Source organism: Triticum dicoccoides, chromosome 4A (genome assembly GCF_002162155.2).
Source record: "Triticum dicoccoides isolate Atlit2015 ecotype Zavitan chromosome 4A, WEW_v2.0, whole genome shotgun sequence".
In the NCBI taxonomy this organism is placed as follows: domain Eukaryota; kingdom Viridiplantae; phylum Streptophyta; class Magnoliopsida; order Poales; family Poaceae; genus Triticum; species Triticum dicoccoides.
The window spans coordinates 57,913,098-57,931,312 of NC_041386.1; the positions used below are offsets into that span (position 1 = coordinate 57,913,098).

The 18,215-nt window shown below is 47.1% G+C and overlaps 2 protein-coding genes across 3 annotated transcripts; both read right to left on the reverse strand.

The window, feature by feature from the left end:
• Positions 1-279: 279 nt before the first annotated feature.
• On the reverse strand, positions 280-4,926 carry LOC119284952 (sugar transport protein MST4-like). 2 transcript variants are annotated; one of them, XM_037564140.1, is made up of 4 exons: positions 4,681-4,926; positions 3,572-3,891; positions 667-1,786; positions 280-566 (listed from the first exon to the last, which is right to left on the reverse strand). In XM_037564140.1, the coding sequence occupies exons 1-3, from the start codon at positions 4,814-4,816 to the stop codon at positions 695-697; spliced, it is 1,548 nt and encodes a 515-aa protein (XP_037420037.1). In that variant the 5' UTR covers positions 4,817-4,926; the 3' UTR covers positions 280-566; positions 667-694. The 2 variants fall into 2 exon arrangements, with proteins under 2 accessions (XP_037420037.1, XP_037420036.1); XM_037564139.1 differs by having other exon boundaries at positions 294-1,786.
• A 7,393-nt stretch (positions 4,927-12,319) lies between these two features.
• LOC119284953 (heat shock 70 kDa protein 8-like) lies at positions 12,320-15,956 on the reverse strand. Its single transcript, XM_037564141.1, has 2 exons — positions 15,762-15,956; positions 12,320-14,394 (listed from the first exon to the last, which is right to left on the reverse strand). The coding sequence occupies exon 2, from the start codon at positions 14,391-14,393 to the stop codon at positions 12,651-12,653; it is 1,743 nt and encodes a 580-aa protein (XP_037420038.1). The 5' UTR covers position 14,394; positions 15,762-15,956; the 3' UTR covers positions 12,320-12,650.
• Positions 15,957-18,215: the final 2,259 nt, after the last annotated feature.

Consider the following 18,215-nt stretch of genomic DNA (forward strand, 5'->3'; position numbering starts at 1 on the left):
ATTGACCGACCCAAAGCCGAATCAGTCGACTAAAGTGTAGCTAAATCGATGTTACTCACAAGCTGTGGACTGACAGTAGCAGAATAACAGAGCTTGAGACCTGCTGCAAGTGTTAATTTTTTCGTGAATACGCGCGGAGTGTATCATTCCATTGATAGAAGGGGAGAACAAACAGTGGCGAACCTCATTAAGCGTACACTGAAAGACCTGCTGCAAGTGTTGAGTAGGCAAAAACCTGTTAACACTTTAGAAGGGCGGATGATGACATTTATAGCTGACTAAAAGAGAGGCGATTGTGTAACATCACTGCTGTGCATTAACGAATCGCAACATCAGTCTTACAAGGTGCTGTATACAGGTAGGCTCGCATTGTCAGAGGCCAACTCCAAACAAATAGACACATAAATAAAGGATACTAAACAAGAAAGACCGAAATACTCTTCACTACTACGTATTGCGTACCTATTATATAGAACTGCAAGGTTTGCTACCGCACCGCCTGCTGTTCCTCGTCGCATGTCACCGGTGTAATAGTTGAGCTCGCGACTGAGAAAGTGTCTGCACATCTTACACACCAGACGAGATGAGATGAGATCGATCGATAAAGCTCAGTATCCATCTTTCTTCTTTCTAAGTCGACTTGTGCAGGCAGGCAGGCAGCCTTACATTTACATAGTAGGAGTAGTAACGCTTTTCAGACGGTGGCGTTCTTGCCGTTGGCGATGTTGTGGTGGTGGTGGTCGTCGTCGTCCATGTACCTCTTCCAGAACCAGTGCTGCTTCCACACCTTGTCGGTCATCTCCTCGATGGGCACGTTCTTGGTCTCCGGGAGGAAGAAGAGCACGAAGACGGACATGACGAGCACCCACGCCGAGAAGAAGATGAAGATGGCGAACTTGAGGTGGCAGAGCATGGAGAGGAACGCCTGCGCGATGAGGAAGGTGAAGAGCAGGTTGACGCACACCGTCACGCTCTGCCCGGCCGACCGCGTCTCCAGCGGGAACGTCTCGCTCGGGATGAGCCACCCCAGCGGGCCCCAGGACCAGGCGAAGGACGCCACGTAGGTGCACACCATGACCACCACCAGGATGGCCCACCCGTGGCCCAGGTTGTCGGACCTGTCCGTCACCTTGATGCCCAGCACCACGGCGATCACCACCTGCGACAGGAACATCTGCACGCCGGCCTCCAGCAGCAGCGCGCGCCGCCCGGCGCGGTCCACGGCGTACACCGACACCAGCGTGGCCAGCACGTTGACGGCGCCGGTGATCACCGCCGAGTAGAGCGACGCGTCGCTCTTGAACCCCAGCGTGTTGAACAGCACGGGGGCGTAGAACATGATGGCGTTGATGCCCGTGAACTGCTGGAAGATCTGGAGGAGCACGGCGATGACCAGCTGGGGCCGGTTCCGGCGCTGGAGCAGGTTGCGGAACGGGTGCTTCACCTCCTGCGCGATCCGGCTCGCCTCCACGATCTCGTTGAACTCCGGCTCCACGTTGTCGGTGCCGCGGATGCGCTTGAGCACCGCCCTGCCCTCCTCCAGGTGGCCGCGCTCGATGAGGCTGTTGGGGGTGTCGGTGACGAAGAGCGCGCCCAGGGTGAGCATCGCCGCCGGGATGCCGGCCAGCGACAGCGACAGCCGCCAGCCCCACGGGTGGATCTTGCTCGTGCCGTAGTTCACCAGGTTAGCGAACAGGATGCCGATGGTCACGTTCAGCTGGAACAGGATGTTGAGCCCGCCGCGGATCCTCGTCGGCGCGATCTCCGACAGGAACAGGGGAACGGCCTGCACCACCACAGTTCGTTTCGTTAGAAATGCAAGATGAAATTCAGAAACGTGAAATCACGAAATGGGTCATCAAATTCAGATGGCCTTAACGAGGCCCATTGGGCCCAGAAGGTTCTCTTCCATTTTTTTCTTTCCTTTTCTTGGGATATCTAAAACAAATCACCTAGCATGCTTTCCTACGGTCAAGAAAAAAAATCAGTGACCGTACAAATAAAGTGTCGGAAGCGCACCAACCTATCACCATCGGAATCTCTTAATCAGTGGGTCTAATCAGAAGCGGTGGAATTAAGTAATAAAATATTGTTGGACTAATGATCTACTACTCCTGCTCGAGCTAGTTCTGGCACACATGCATGTTGTCTTGGCTGCCTCGTATAATTGAGTCTAGACGCCTTTAAAATATACACAAGTACGTTATGTTATTATTTTTGTACGTTAGTGTGTGCATAATTTGCAAACTAATGCCCAATCAGTGCGTTGATCCGTGTAGTAATCTAACGCATCACTAGCGCACAAATTCTTGGTATTTTCAATCGAGAAAGCTACCCGCTCTGAGGTCTACAGTCCATAGACGCATTGATTTTTTTCTCAGTGTTCGACAAGGAAGGAACCAGAAGAATCCAAGCGAAGTGCACCTCCAAGTCAAGCATCAAAGATACAATTTTGGTCCAGGCCCAAGTTTATGTAGAACTACTCTATCAACTAGGCTCGCTACATATTGCGACCCGTGTGGCCTATAAGTGAACAACCGCACCTGCTTGCTACTACTAAAAGAGTGTTGCTACGCACACGATAGATTTGCGCCCCGAGGCATGAACGATCCTAAGATTTGAACGTGCAGGAAGAATCGTTTACGGATCGTGCGGAAAGTATCGTCCGTGAAGCAATTTCGCTACTAAAATCAAAGTTTCGACAGCCAAAAACAGAAGAATCCAAAGCTGTTGTGTTTGTATATTCTACAACTAGTCCAAGTTGATAGCAACTTGGGACAACGAGCGAGAAGGGCAGCCACACCAGCAGAGTCTGCTGAAGACTAGTACTAAAACCAAGAGAAGCCAAGGAGATAAGCTGCAAGCGCACACCTATCACCTGTTGGTTGGCCCAAGCTTCTCCTACCGTTTGGTCCAGTAATTTCTAAGCCTGGAGTCGCGGCCAGCATCGGAATCTTGGAACTTAACAAGTTTATCGCGAGAGGTGAGGCGATGCCACCAATGGAAGGTGTCCTCGTGCGCCAACACGAGTCATGCACCGTCACATGGTTTCTACATTTGACCCCTAAATTCCGGGAAACACGAGAGGGATACGACGTACCTACATACTGCAGCTAGCGTGAGTACATATTTTCTCAAACCAGCCACCGCTAGCTTTACATGTTTGACTTCGGTTTCTACCGAGACCGTTTGACTTAAGTGACCTAGGAGTACGTACGTATCAAATGCTGCTGCCTTAACGTATGTAAGGCTAGTCATAGTGGGCGTAACTTAGGTAGTAACATATCGCACTTTGATTTTTTTTGCTTATGTGGCATGTAGTTAATGAGAAGTAGTAACATAATATGTTACTGTAACATAGCGCTTTCCAAGATAAAATGAGTCTACAAGCCATTAAATAAAGCCACATATGACACTACTAATATGTTATTTTGCACTATGAAGGTAGTAACTTAGACTAGTGTCGTATGCATGACACTAGTATAAGTTATTCCCCACTATGACCAGCCTAATCTTGCTTACTGATATTGAAAGATAAACAATTCTGAAGCTGGTGGAATTTTGTGCTGACCTGGTTGGCGAAGCCGACGCCGCAGCCGAGCAGGATCCTGCCGATGATGAGCATGGCGAGGTTCTGTGCGGCCCCGTTGAAGATGACGCCGATGATGAAAAAGACGCCGGCGATGAGCATGGTGAGGCGGCGGCCGAGGCGGCGGGTGGTGTAGGAGGCGAAGAAGGTGGCGGTGAGGCCGGCGAGGTAAAGCGACGACGTGAAGAGCTGCAGGCCCTGGTTGTCGTACTTGCAGTAATTGCTCTCCTTGTCCTGGTTCTTCCGGCGCAGCACCGCCGGGAAGAACTCGCGCAGGAAATCGTCCATCGACGTCACTCCGCCTGCAAAAACAAACAGTTTTTAGACCTTAGAACTGGTTGTTAATCGAGCTGGACGCTGTGAAAGGAATGGATAAAATTTTATTAATTGGTTTTAGTAAGAAATTCATTAACTATAGAGTAAACCAAAAGGCAACGTGTCCATACAGAAACAGCTTTGTTGAATCAGACGTGATCTGGAGGTGTACAAATGGGTTGACTTAACAGCCTGACAAAGTAGGTGGCAAGATGGCAGCACTTATATTTTTTCTTCCAAATACAGTACTAATATAATATTAGTTCTTATATATACGGGGTATCAATCAGACAATCACAGAATCAGACAGCTAGCACAGGGGCGAGTATATATGATCCTGGCCAGAAAACCGGATAGTGTTCACAATGGAGTAAATTGGAAAGAGTTTGAATTATCAGCTGGCCGGTGCGTGGTAGTTAATGAGGAGGATCAATTGCACCAACTTCCTTCCAATTATCTGTGGTTATCTGCCTCGTCATATGAGGAAGACGAGAGACGGCTGCCACAAGTAAACATCATATCCATATCCATGGAGTCAAATAAACTCCTCTCTTCCATGCTGGCTCCAATGGGATCATGGGAGCGCACGGATGAACATACGCGCGAACGCCGACGTTTATGGATCCCTAGACGCTAAACCATGCATGTGAGGCAGATTTGACATGATTTCCCAGAGCCACTACGGGAGCACGTACGCAACGCAACGCAAGCACATGCATGGGCGGAGACGATCGATCGCAGGAAGAAGTGGATGGACATGTGGAGTATGGGGTTACCTGAGATGCCGACGTCGTAGCCGAACATGAGGCCGCCGGTGGCCGCCATGATGCAGGAGATGATGACGATGGGCGTGATCTTGGCCTCGAACTCCACGCCGGAAGGCGCCGACACGGCGAACCCTCCGCCCGGCATCTTCGCACGCCGGCCGGTCAAGCTACACGAGGGACGAAATAATACAATGGAGGCGAGACAAGCAGCGAGTGTTTCTCCAGAGAGCCACACGAGGAGAGGCGAAGGAAGGGGATTGGGGATGGGACACAAGGCTCCAAGTCCCCGGGGTATATATAGGGAGGGAAGCCCACTCGGCTAAGAAATTTCAAACGCAGCCGAGCGGCCAGATCAGGCCACGTCGCCTCCAGCCAGGATCCTCCGGTGGGCCCCGCACGACGGCTTTCTCCCTCGCAGCCCGCTGGCTGGCCGGTCAACGGACGGCTCCACGGCCCACGGGCCAGAGCGTGCACGACGACTTTTCCGTCCGTCCCACAAATTATGGCTTATCCAAAAAACCAAAACCCTTCTAGTAGGCCTTTATGGGCTCCTTTTTTTGGAAAAGAAAACTGGAGAGTGGTTCGGAAAACCCTGAGGATATTCTCTTATCGGACGCCGACCTTCTTGACAACGAGATACCTGATGTTGGGCCCACATGTCGGTGAACGATCCTTCTGAATTTTCGGAGTGTCAGCAACGGGCGTAGCTTCCTTGTTGCTGGGTTGATTCATGTGAATGGAGGACCTTGACTTTGAACGTTACCATTTTAACGAAGTTTATACGTCACGTGGGAATGGATTCGCTTGGGAAAATTATTATGTGTTGGTCGATGTGGATGGCAGTATAGTACATGCAAGCACAACAAAATTGACTCCTGGTCGGCGTTCGCCGGCGATTACCACAGTGCGTGCGTGCGTGTACTTTTCCACAGGGGAAAGTGGTGTCGGCCAAGTGGTGATAGTTTATGTATACAGATTTTGTACCATTAGCGATTTTGTCAGAGATACGATCGTAGTACAACATACGGCTGTATAAATATGCCGCTGTCACGACGTCGACCAGGAGCAGACTAGATCAAATCTCACTTCCAGCTAAGCCTCGCCGACATGGTATGACACAGCACATGGTAACGTTCCAAATTACTAGTATTCTAAACTGCTCCATTATCTTTGTAAATCAGTTCGATCTCGCATACTTCTGAGAGACACGACGCGGATTAGGACTAAACAACGCAGCTAAGTAAGTATCCACGTTAGGCTCACGGGAAATGAACGCATGCCGTGGAATTAGAGCATGTGGGCTAACGACCGGTCGCCCATCCAAATATGAAATAACAATCTCTGCGCGAAATCGAATTTCGCTTTGATCTTTATATGCATCCAGCAACCCAAGCACATTTGCACGTTCTCACCGGCCGATGCTGCCCAGTTCATACTGTCACAAATAAGATAAGTCAACTCATCTTATCGACTGAATATTCAACACCCCAGAAACCCTGCAGCCCCGGCCCCGAATAATGCCGTCAGGGGAATCAAATATTTTTCATTGAAAAGGAAGTACACCCATGATCAAAAGAAAGAAATCGAACGGATGATTCGGCACGGTTTGCACGCGAGAGCTCCCACCCGTTTGGGAATTTTAAACGGCGTGCGACGCCGCAATTTCCCTCCTTGGTTCAACCCGATGGGCCGACTGCGACGTGTTCGCAAAAGCAGAGAGGGACACGAGCGAGATGGAGCTTTTGTCCTGGGCAGGCCATGGCTTCTGCGAACTTCCTTCAGCATGCTTACGAACGAGAGCAACACTTGTGCGCAGCACAGGGTGCCACGACAACGTACGTGTTACGTGAGGATCTTTTTTACTCCCTGTATATATGCTTATATACAGTACGTAGTAAAATGTGCTGCCAGTACGCAGTCAACGCCACGCATGGATGTCTCACGTACGCACAGCACCGGTTTTCCGTATGATCTCTGAAAAAAGAACACCGTACGTTTTCCGTGGGGAACTCCCTAACGATCTCTGGGTTTGGTTTGCGTTTCGGTGCGTCTGAACCAACGGCCGGGCGCCGTCAGGCAATGCCGGAAGCTACTACACAGCCGCGCCGAGACACGTCCGGTCCGGGCCGGGCTTTGACTCTGCGGTAACCGATAACGTAAACACGCCATCTCTCCCCTCCCCTCACCGGCAAACTGCTTATATATAAAAAAGAACTAGCGCGATGGTTTACGCCTCACCTGTTACTCCTACCCGTACGAGTCTGAACTGATTGATCTGCCATTGTTTCGGAGTTCAGAGCCACCGTGGTCGAGTGTTGCGGCACTGCGATTGACATCTGAACCGCGCGCGACGCGGAAGTCAAGCGGCGGAGGGTAGAATTTCTGTGCACGGCAGGCGTGACCTCCGTTCAGTCTTGTTTCTTACGGCGGCTAGTTTTCGGAAAAGGATAACGACTAGAAGCCGGTGACTCACCGTTCACGCGTCCTTGGCATCGTGTCACTGCCAAGGGGAGATCGTTTAAGTCGTCCACCAGATTCTCCGAGTCAGCACCGATCGATGCATGCACCGTTTGCACATACGTAGAACTGATGTCTTTGGCCATTATCTTTACACGCATGCATGCATCGGTAAGTCGTCCACTGGATTCTCCAAATCAGCACCGATCGATGCGTGCACCGTTCGCGCCCATGTATCGATGTGTTTGCCCATGACATTTACACGCATGATTTAGCCCGTTCCAGGCCGCCCATTGGCCGTCTGATTGTTGCAGCCGGTACATATCAAGTCCCCGGCCATAGGTAGTACTCTACTAGCATCTTTCAGATTTTCAAATTTCAGATTTTCCATATAGCATGCGGCGATCTTTTGATGATTTGAATGAAAGCTTCCTCACGCTGCCGCAGGTATCCCGATGCATGTTTTTGCAGAACAATCAATGCATGAACCGAGAAATTATTTGGAGTAGGTAGAATGGTCTATAAAAAGGAATTAGTCAGAGGAGCAGCTAGCAAAACGTCGTTGTGATTCGTACGAAACTAGTTGCAAGAGCATTGCACCTGTAAAAACATCCCTCTGAATTCTAAACAAGTTGTACAATACGTATCACACTGGCATGTGAATATTAATTGTAATCGTTCTTCTATTTCCAGATATTAATTGTAAAAATATCAAAGTATATCTTGCTCTGGCGGTCAGAATTAGAATATCGCTATAGGAGTTCGGTGTATGCTAAATTTGTATGTTAATGGTGAAATCTTGTATTGTGTCTGAAGAAAGCAAATAGAACAATTCTACGGTTGCGTCCATTTGTTCTGATTGCTAGTTAAATTTAGCATTCATTGGACATTCAATGCAGATTTGATGGAAGTTACCATGGGTGATGTCGACGACCAAATGGTGTTGACGATCGACAAGCAAGCTGAAAAGTGGGAAGCCATGGAGCAGGAACAACATGTGTGGAATGCTATTGATGAGGAACGGAAGTAAGTATCTGGCCCTCATGTGTTTCCCCGTGACATTACTTGTATTGTTTGATTTTTTTTTGACCCCCTGTGTTTGCGTTACAAATTAGAGAGGCAGAAGGAAAAACGAAGGCATAAGGAGAGAAAGAAAAGCCTGGAAGAGAAGAGGAAAGAGAAGAGAGAAGAGAAGAGGAAGAAGCAAGAGAAGAAGAGGAAAAACCAGGAGGAGGAGGAGGAGTTGCAGGGGAAGAGGAAACATGCTCGTTCAATGAACTGTTCTGAATTTGTTCAAGGAGCTACAACAGAGGGGCTACAGGTCATTTTTCTTGCCAGATTTCTCTATTAAACCTCACTCTATACCACAAATCTGCTTTTATACCTTCTTGAAATTGATATCATGTTCTGAACTTTCTGTGTTTTGTTATCTAGAGACGAGATTCTCCACCTATGACACATAGTCAAAGAGCGACAAGATCACCATTGGTAAGGTCACCGGTGGCGAGCACGTGGAGATCTTCCCTTGGTCTTCTAGCAAGAGTTGCAGCCTCAAAAAGGGGCAGGTCTCCCTCAACGAGGATTGCAAGTTCCCCATTGGAGGAGAGGGCAAATTCGTCCACGAGATCACCATCTATCTTAGGATCCCCTTCTCCAGTGACTACTCCATTTGGAGGCTCAAAAATTAATCATCCACATGGTGAGTTGGCTTTGTTTTTTCTCTTTTGTAATTACACTTGTATGTAGTTACAAGTTTAAAATGTTCTTGTGAGTTGACATTTTATTTGCTTGCCAATTAACAGTCCGCAAGACAAGAAGGCTAACTTCTGCTGTTTGGAGGGATTTCAAACCAATTTATCGTCATAAGATACTTGTCAAAGCTCAGTGCAAGCACTGTCATGAAGTGTTTCAAGCTGGACGAGATGTTGGCACAAGTGGTGTAAGAAGACACTTGGCTGCTTGCGAAAAAAGGTCAGATTTACACCTCTACGTTGAGAAGATGAAGTCCTCGGTTTCATCTCCTGATGCCTCTATGCTTAAGCAATGGAACTTTAATCAAGAAACATCTAGAGATTTGCTTGCCAGAATGATAGTAATGCATGAGTTGCCTTTCTCAATAGTTGAGTACCGTGGTTTTAGAGACTTCGTGAAAAGTTTGAATCCCTTGTTCAAAAATGTTTCTAGAAATACTATTAAAGATGAGTGCATGAAACACTATAATTTGGAGAGGTCGGCGTTCTCTGGACATTTGAAGAAATACAATGGTAGAGTTTCTTTAACAGCGGACATGTGGACATCTAATCAGACTTTGTCCTATCTATGCATCACTTGCCATTTGATCAACAACAAGTGGATTTTGCAAAAGAGGATCTTCAGATTTTTTATGGTGGAGACTCCACATAACGGAGTAACAATGTTTAATGTCTTATTAAAGAGTTTGCAGGAGTGTAATATTGAGGACAAACTCTTTAGTATGACATTGGATAATGCATCAGTTACTGGTACAATGGTCAATAATCTTAGAAAAAATCTGAACAGCAAGCATATGTTGCCTATTAAAGGTCAATTACTTCATATCCGTTGTGCATGCCATGTGATAAATTTGATTGTCCAAGATGGGTTGACAACGATGAAAGGTGTGATAGATGATATCAGAGAGAGTGTGAAGTACATTAAGAGTTCTCCCTCTCGGTTGGACAAGTTCAAAGAAGTAGTTGCGCAAGTTGGTATCTCTTGCAAACTCCCCTCAGTTGATGTGCCAACACGTTGGAACTCCACCTATATTATGTTGGAGTCAGCGCTCCCCTTTCGAAGAGCCTTTCGTGCTTTGGTGCAAAAGGACCCAGATTATGTGTTTTGCCCATCCTCACGAGAGTGGAAAAATGTTGATACAGTTTGTGTTATGTTAAAAGTTTTTCACACAGCCACAAATGTACTTTCTGGTTCAAGTTATTCTACCTCAAATTTGTACTTTCATCAAATCTGGAATGTGAGGTTATTGCTGCAGAAGGAAGCTTCAACAAAGGATGAAGTCGTTCAAGCAATGGTTGGAGAGATGCAAAAAAAGTTTGATAAGTATTGGATGGAATCATATTTGCCAAACTGTATTCCTGTGATCCTTGATCCACGATTTAAACTTTGCTTCATCGAGTTTCGACTAAAACAAGCTTTTGGTCCAGATGTAGAAAGACACTTGCTTGCAGTGAAAGAAGTTCTTGACAACCTTTTTGAAGAATATTCTTCACAAATGACGGATGCATTGGATGAGTCAGCACCCCGACAAAATTTTGATGAGGTTGTGAATGAAGAGAATTATCCGTTGGCGGATTGGGACCAACACTTGAATAAGAAGCAATGCCAAACTGCTAGTGAGCTTGCCAGATACTTAGAAGAAGACACATTCACTCGCACGGAGGATTTCAACATTCTTCAATGGTGGCATCTTCACTCGTCTAAGTATCCCATCCTTTCTTGTATAGCTCGTGATGTTCTTGCTGTACAAGCTTCCGTCGTATCGTCAGAGTCGGCTTTCAGTACCGGAAAGCGTTTGATCAGCGATTACAGAAGTAGATTGTGCAGCGAGACTGTGGAAGCCTTAATCTGCCTTCAAGATTGGTTTAGATGTAATGATAAGCATGCCAATGCTCCTGATCAAGGTCACTACTATTAACTGAGGTATGTGTGCACTACATAATATTGCTAATCAATTGTTCAATTGTAGCAAGCTTTGGGTAAATTTGGGGAGCATTTGAGTTAAATCTGGTTTCTTTTACGTTCATAGTTTCGAGTTGTGCTCTGAATATAAATTGTGTATGCTGCTAACTTGTATGTATTTATCATCCTTGCAATTATGCTATCAAGATCTGGTCACAATAATACTCATTAAGGACTCTTCTTGGTTAGAATATTAATTTAAGATCATTGCCTATTGTGAATTTGTTGCTAGCTATCTGCATTTTTTAAAGATTGTGGTGCTAGCTATCTGCATTTTTTATCCTTGATGGTTTTGCTTCCCTCCTCAACAATATTGATTAACAATCATTTTAGGGAAAGGAAATACACAGTGGTGTATGCTTGTGATTTAAGGAACCCTGCTTACTTCTTATCCTTGTTTCTTTTTACCGCAGGTTGAGATGTTTCTGGAGAAAAAATCAGTTGAGTCGACCGAAGATGAGGCCAATCCTGAGACCATTCTGATTTCGATTAATTAAGTGAAAGATCAGTGAGCATAGCTTGGTGTACAATCTTCGGCCAATCCTGAGACCATTCTGATTTTGATTAATTAAGTGAAAGATCAGCGAGCATAGCTTGGTGTACAAAGGTCGCCCGACACAAAGCTGACAGAAGAATGGAAGATGCTCTTAGCTGATAGTTTTATCATTTGGTGCCGTTTTGAGTCTAGGACTCTAGGTGCTTTCTGTTAATTCTGGGATATGGAGGATGGGGAGTGTGTTGCATATTCCTTTTTGTTTACATATAGGAGATATTTCTGCTGCTTTGATAGGCGGTTTTAGTTAAGTTGCCGCTGCTTTGTGGATTTTGTTATTCTAGAGGCGACTACTGAATGAAGCTCGAACTCACTAGTGATAATTAGTAGCGATCGTTATGTCAGTGTGGGCTAATATTATCCACTGTTCCAGTGATCCTTTGTATGTCAGCTTATCCAGTCTAAGCTTTGTAAATATATGCGGCAGTATGTGGACGCCACATGTCCCGCATGAAAATTAACTGGGCTCCCGCGTAATCCCACATAAAAAATGGTGACCAGTGCGGGCAGTCCCACAACATTCAGTGGACTGACCATTTACATCCTGAGCAGACAGGCACGATGGGCCGAAAAGGATACGCAGTATGGTGTGGGACAGGAGTGGCCAATTGTGCTGTGCGAGAAGAAACTTGGGGCGATGGGCCGAAAAGGATACGCAGTATGGTGTGGGACAGGAGTGGCCAATTGTGCTGTGCGGGAAGAAACTTGGGGCTCATCCGGTTTGCAGGAAATTTAAATGTAGGAATTTGTAGTAGTATAGAAATTTGATAGGATGGCACTTGCCACTCTAAGGAATTACTTGCCTCGTTCCTACGCGCAAAATAAGTTTTGAGTGGATGCGTAGTTTTCTCAAAAACATAGGAAATGAATAGTATTTCTACGAAATTCTTATACGCATTTCCTATAAACCGAATGCATATATAGAAAATTTTCCTTTGGAATCCTTGTTCCCATGTTTTTCTATAAAAATCCTCCGAACCGAATGAGGCCTTGAGGAAATTCTAAAGACCAAAGGTGTCTAAATTAGACATCCCTTATTTGTACAACTAGCAACATCCCATTTTACACGCAAGACACTATTGTACACAGACAACACTGGCATTTATTTGTCTACATGTACCACATAGAGATCTCACACGACATGATACATCGTCGAAACCACCATCCGCGACCTAATTTACTAGAGTACACAGCCAGTCTCACAAAGTCACAAGCAAAGCAATTTTTTTCTTCGAAAAATTGATGAGCAAAGCACTTACGGGTGCAGCTTCTTAGGAAGAACAGCGAGGTCGAGCTTGCTGCCGTACATCTTGGCCAGGGCCTGCCCGCACCAGCCATGGCCGTCGTCCAGCGTGGGCATCCTCACCTCCATGAACGGCGGGGTGGCCTCGCCTTGCGGCTTCACGACCCCAGCGAACACCCTGAGGACGTTGCCGGCGTCGATGTCCATGCAGGCGCTGATCTCGACGGCACCCTTGGGCGCCGGCGGGATGCCGGTGATCTTGAAGTACCCCAGGAGATGGTTCTCTTCCGCCTGCTCCCCCTCGCCTTCGTAGACGGCGATCAGCGCCTCGGCCTGGTTGTCCTGCGTTGTTGTAAACAGCATGTCCCTTCTAGCCGGGACAGCGGTGTTCCTTGGAATGATGGCTGCAAAGTCGTCCCCGTCGGCACGGATCCCGAGGTTCATCGGGGTCGCCTGAATCGTCAGCAGATCCAGGCTCCCTGAAGGGTCGGTGACTCCTGAAGCAATGGCTCCTTCCAGTGCAGCACCTGAAACAGCGGCTTCAAGATCGTCGATGCTTCCATAAGAGTCTCCCTTCTTGCACAATCCCAGGACAAGGCTTCTGATCTTGGGAATTCTGGAACACCCTCCAACCAAGATCACATCGTTGATGTCCTCTGGCGTTAACTTTGCATCTGACAGGCATTGCTTGATGATCCTCTCGCATTTCTCAAAGATCGCCTGGTTCACCTGTTCAAACTCTGCACGACTCAGCAGCTTGGACACTTTCAGGCCATTACCCAGGTCTGCATTGATCTCAGTGCTTTCCTGGGAAGCCAGTTTGTGAATCGCATCCTGAGTAGCCATTCGCAGTAAACCCATTGACTTGATCCTGTCCGTGGTTGGACCAGCATTGTCACATAAGCTATCATAGTCGGGTAGAAGGTAGCGCATTACGTTCTGAAGAATGTCCTCTCCACCAACGGTGCAACCTGCGAGTGCTCTTATCTGAGAAACACCTCCAGCAGTGGCAGACACCGCAACGTCACAATAGCCAGCACCGATGTTAAATATCAGGGCGATTTTCTCAATGCCACTTCCCATGTTATCTTGCATAAGCTGCTGCTGCTGCTGAGCATACAAAAGAGCAACAGCAGTGGGCTCTGGCATAAGCCTCAGCACATGCAGTCCAGCCATTGCACATGCTCTCTCGATCCTGGTCTGCTGGAAGCGACTGAATGCAACTGGGATGGTTAGAACAGCATTCCTCACTGGATGCTTGAGATGCATTTCCACCAGGGCCTTCAATTCAAGAAGAAAGATGGCAAGAACTTCCTCAGGAGTTGTGGAGCGCCACATATTGTTGACCAGAGCGGCAATAAATGGCCTCACACCAATGCCCAGTGTCTGCACAAGGAAAGGGAGAGTCTTGCTAGCTTGAACCACTTCATCTGTGTCCATTCTCCCGATTAAACGCTTCATGTTAAATATTGCACTTCCTGACAAGATATCTCTTTCCTCGTGTGCGTGCTCCTTGGTTGCTCCTCCAGTAACACCCGCTGAAAGGGTGTCATCTTTGAACATGACATATGACCTCATCCCTTTCTGGCTACGGGTGTTTTTCATCAGCTCCACTTGATGACCATTCCAAATTGCAACACTGCATCTTGAAGTGCCAATATCAATGCCGATAGCAACATCAGGGAATGATTGTGGTGCTTTGTCGTCCCCGGTGGTTTCACTGTCAGATGCCACTGTGTAGAATTGCTCAGCCATCCTACAAAATACAGTCAAACCAGTTAGGCGTTGTTAGATTCTTTCAAGTGTCGTCCAAAACCAGATTCTTTAAACAGTGACAGCAGCAAATTATACTGTGTGCTGCTGAGTATTCAGACATCCAAAACTAAAAATTGCATGCAAAACGTCTGAATATGTATGCTGATGAGCATTCAGACATTCAAAACTAATAATTGCACGCAAAACGTCTGAATATGTATCCTGCTGAGTATTCTTTTGTAGAAAAAGAGGGAGGCACTCCCCGGCTCATACTTAGAACGAAACCAAATGAGTTTTTGGTGCTTACATCAGCTCACTGAGAGGAGCAGTTCGAAAGGAAATGAAGGGCAGATTACAATTTAAGCTAAATCCCCACCATGAACTATCGATATATATATATGAATGCAGGCTGCTGCTGCTGAGTATTCAGACATCAAAACTAATAATTGCACGCAAAAAGTCTGAACATCTACAACTACAATCCAATTTTGACATGATGCATACCACACAGGGTAGAGTGAATTATGAACATGCACTGCATAATTTAAACTAACTATCTTGATTTCCTTTTGCAATATTCACCTGTCATAATTTAAAGGAAACGCAAAAAACCTGATGTTAGATTTTTAAGCATGGCAAATCAAATATTTTTATGGCAAATCACGTGTCGCGAGCATGGTAATCCCCTTCAGCAATCATGGCAAATCTTGGCCAAAACAATGAACATGCTTGCTGAGGGGAATTGCCGGGCTCGCTCGCGACACGTAATTTGCCGTAAAAAATGTTTGATTTGCCATGTTTAACAGTCTGACATCAGATTTGTAGCAGGGTTCTAATTTAAATTAGATTCTGCAATATTACCTGTCATAATTTAAACCAGATTCTGCAATACTCAATTTTGACAAACCATATTTACCAAGAGAAACATTCAGACACCAACTTAGCTTGCCTAGCTGATCCTTCCATGACTACGTGTTTCTATGATAATAACACATTGAAACCTGGCTCCTAAAAAGAGTCTGGCACATTTAATCCCCGGCGACAAACCAAGAACTTGACTAAGGTTCCATAGCAATGTCTGGGTTTGAAACAAGCAGGCACAACTACGCACATGAGTAACATGTCACGGCTGCTGTGTTTCTCCACCTTGCATAGAAGGCAAATTTTAGTACCTTACCGCAACCAACCATCACTGCACTAGTACTAGCGAACTACCCGATTGCAGAGCATAGAACAAACACAGGCACATAGGCACCTAATACTGAACTCAGCGGAATTCGTGCTCGGATCAACGAGCCACGATGCGTCAATCTAAAGAAATCAGGCACGGATCAAATGGAGCATCTGAAGGGTTGGGAGAAGCCTTACCGGAACGGGCGAGGGGTGCGCGCTGGGGACTCTCTTCGCCGGCGTTGCTCGTCGATGCTCCTCCCTCCGCGGTAGCGCAAAACGAACTGAGGGTGTGCGCGAAATGGGTTGAGAGGAATGGGCTGAAGGAGGGGGTGGGGGAGGTAGAAGAAGGTGGAAAGGCATTTTCTGGAGAGGCCGGGAGAGAGCACGACACGCGGGCGCCTCAGGCGGGGCCGCCGCGGAGGCTCCGGAAGCGTCGCGAACAGGGGAGACGCCGCTGAAGGAGTGGGGAAGGGTAACTGCCGACGGCCCAGCGGTGGCGCACTGGGCTGGCAAACCTGGGCCTGATTGGGCCCGTAACGAGGTTTGTGTGATTGGACTGGAATTGTGGTGGGAGCAACTAATGAAAATCTTGTGCTGGAACTGTCGTGGGATAGGCGATCCTGCGACAGTTCGTGAACTCCGTGATCTTGTGGAGATTAGTTCGCCCTCTATTTTGTGTTTAGTTGAAACTCAATTGCAAAAGAGTCGTGTTGAAGATCTTCGGATTTCCTTAGGTTATGATTTCAGTTTTGGAGTTGGTAGCACGGGCCGTAGCGGCGGCCTTTGTATCTTTTGGAAAAATTCTTTGGATGTTGCAATAAAGAATTATTCCGAGTATCATGTTGATGCATGGGTCACGGAACCAGGGAAAGAACAATGGAGGCTGACTTGTTTCTACGGGGAAGCCACCAGAAGCCTACGTTACAAGACATGGGATACTATGAAACATTTGCGGGGGAGAGCACCCTCCCGTGGATGTGCATAGGTAATTTCAACGAAATCTTGCGGCCAGAAGAGCAACATGGTCCTAATGAGCGTGACAGCTCACAGATTGATGCATTCAAAGAGGCCGTGGATGTATGCAGTCTAGCAGATCTGGGCTACCGAGGATTGGATTGGACTTGGGAGAAGAAAGTAGCCGGGGGTCACTTCTGTCGCGTTCGGTTGGACAGAGCCTTGGTTTCACCTTGTTGGTTTGCCCTTTTTCCCTTTGCTTCTCTTGAGCATCTTACCGCGGCCAAGTCTGACCACTGTCCGATTCTTTTGGAGACTGGCCTAGTTGACACAAGTGTGCGGGCCAACCAAAAGCGTTTCCGGTATGAATGCATGTGGGAGAGGGACACACGTTTTGGCGACATGCTTACTGAAGCATGGAATTCAACAGGCAGAGCTAATACGGTTATGGAGCTGTCAGGTAAGCTAGCATCGGTGGCGGGCAGGCTGCAAAGCTGGGGGCGTACCACCTTTGATGCAGTCCGGTCAAAGCTACGCCGCCTACGCAAGCAACTTGAGGAGTTGCGTTCGCTTCCCAACTGAACGGGGCCATCAAATGAGGAGGGGAGAGTGGAAGCCCGTATGGTTGAACTTTGCCTAAGAGAAGAGATTATGTGGCGCAAAAGGGTGCGAATCCAATGGCTTGCGGAAGGGGATAGCAACACCAAATTTTTCCACCGCAAAGCAAGTGCTCGTAAGGCCAAAAACCGCATTGCTGAGTTGCAACGACCAGACGGTTCTGCTTGCACGGACAAATACGAGATGGTAGATATGGCTACAACCTTCTACAGTAACTTGTACACCTCAGAAGATACGATGGGCATCGAGGAAGTCTTGTCACATATACCCTCACGGGTAGACGCTTCTATGAACGCCTCGCTAAATGCACAGTACAATAATGCCGAGGTGAAAACGGCTCTGTTTCAGATGTTCCCGACCAAGGCCCCAGGGCCCGACGGCTTTCCTGCACATTTTTTTCCAACGACATTGGGAGTTGTGTGGTGATAAGGTTACTGCGATGGTGCTCAGAGTTCTTAATGGAGATGATTCCACGGAGGAGATCAACAAAATGTTCATTGTTTTAATTCCCAAGATTGCTAGTCCAAAAAATTTAGCACAGTTTCGACCGATAAGCCTTTGCAATGTGATCTACAAGATTGCATCCAAGGCTTTGGTAAATCGGCTCAAGCTTATTCTCCCCCACATCATCTCCGAAGAACAATCAACATTTGTACTAGGACGTCTTATTACGGACAACTTCGTATCAGCCTACGAGTGTCTCCACTTTATGAAAACCAGGAAGCTGAAGGGCAATAGCTATCGTGCTTTAAAACTTGATATGATGAAGGCCTATGACAGGCTAGAATGGAATTATTTGGAGCGAGTTATGCTCAAACTGGGAATAAGCCCATGCTTTACACAAACAATGATGTGGTGTGTCACATTGATTTCTTTTTCGGTCATCTTTAATGGAGGCAAGCAAGAGGAGTTTCGGCCTTCCAGAGGACTCAGGCAGGGCTGCCCTATATCCTCATACTTATTTTTATTAGCCACCAAAGGACTGTCCTGCCTTCTGAAATCCACAAGACCGGATGAGATTGTAAATGGCATCACGGTGGCAGCCGGCGCACCACAGGTAAATCACTTGCTTTTTGC

Excerpts from the sequence above, each read along its gene's own strand:
- LOC119284952 (XM_037564140.1), bottom strand. The coding sequence starts at position 4,816 with ATGCCGGGCGGAGGGTTCGCCGTGTCGGCGCCTTCCGGCGTGGAGTTC. Across the intron at positions 3,892-4,680 it reads CTACGACGTCGGCATCTCAG|GCGGAGTGACGTCGATGGAC; the intron begins GTAACCCCATAC and ends TTGTTTTTGCAG. Across the intron at positions 1,787-3,571 it reads GCGTCGGCTTCGCCAACCAG|GCCGTTCCCCTGTTCCTGTC; the intron begins GTCAGCACAAAA and ends GTGGTGGTGCAG.
- LOC119284953 (XM_037564141.1), bottom strand. The coding sequence starts at position 14,393 with ATGGCTGAGCAATTCTACACAGTGGCATCTGACAGTGAAACCACCGGG.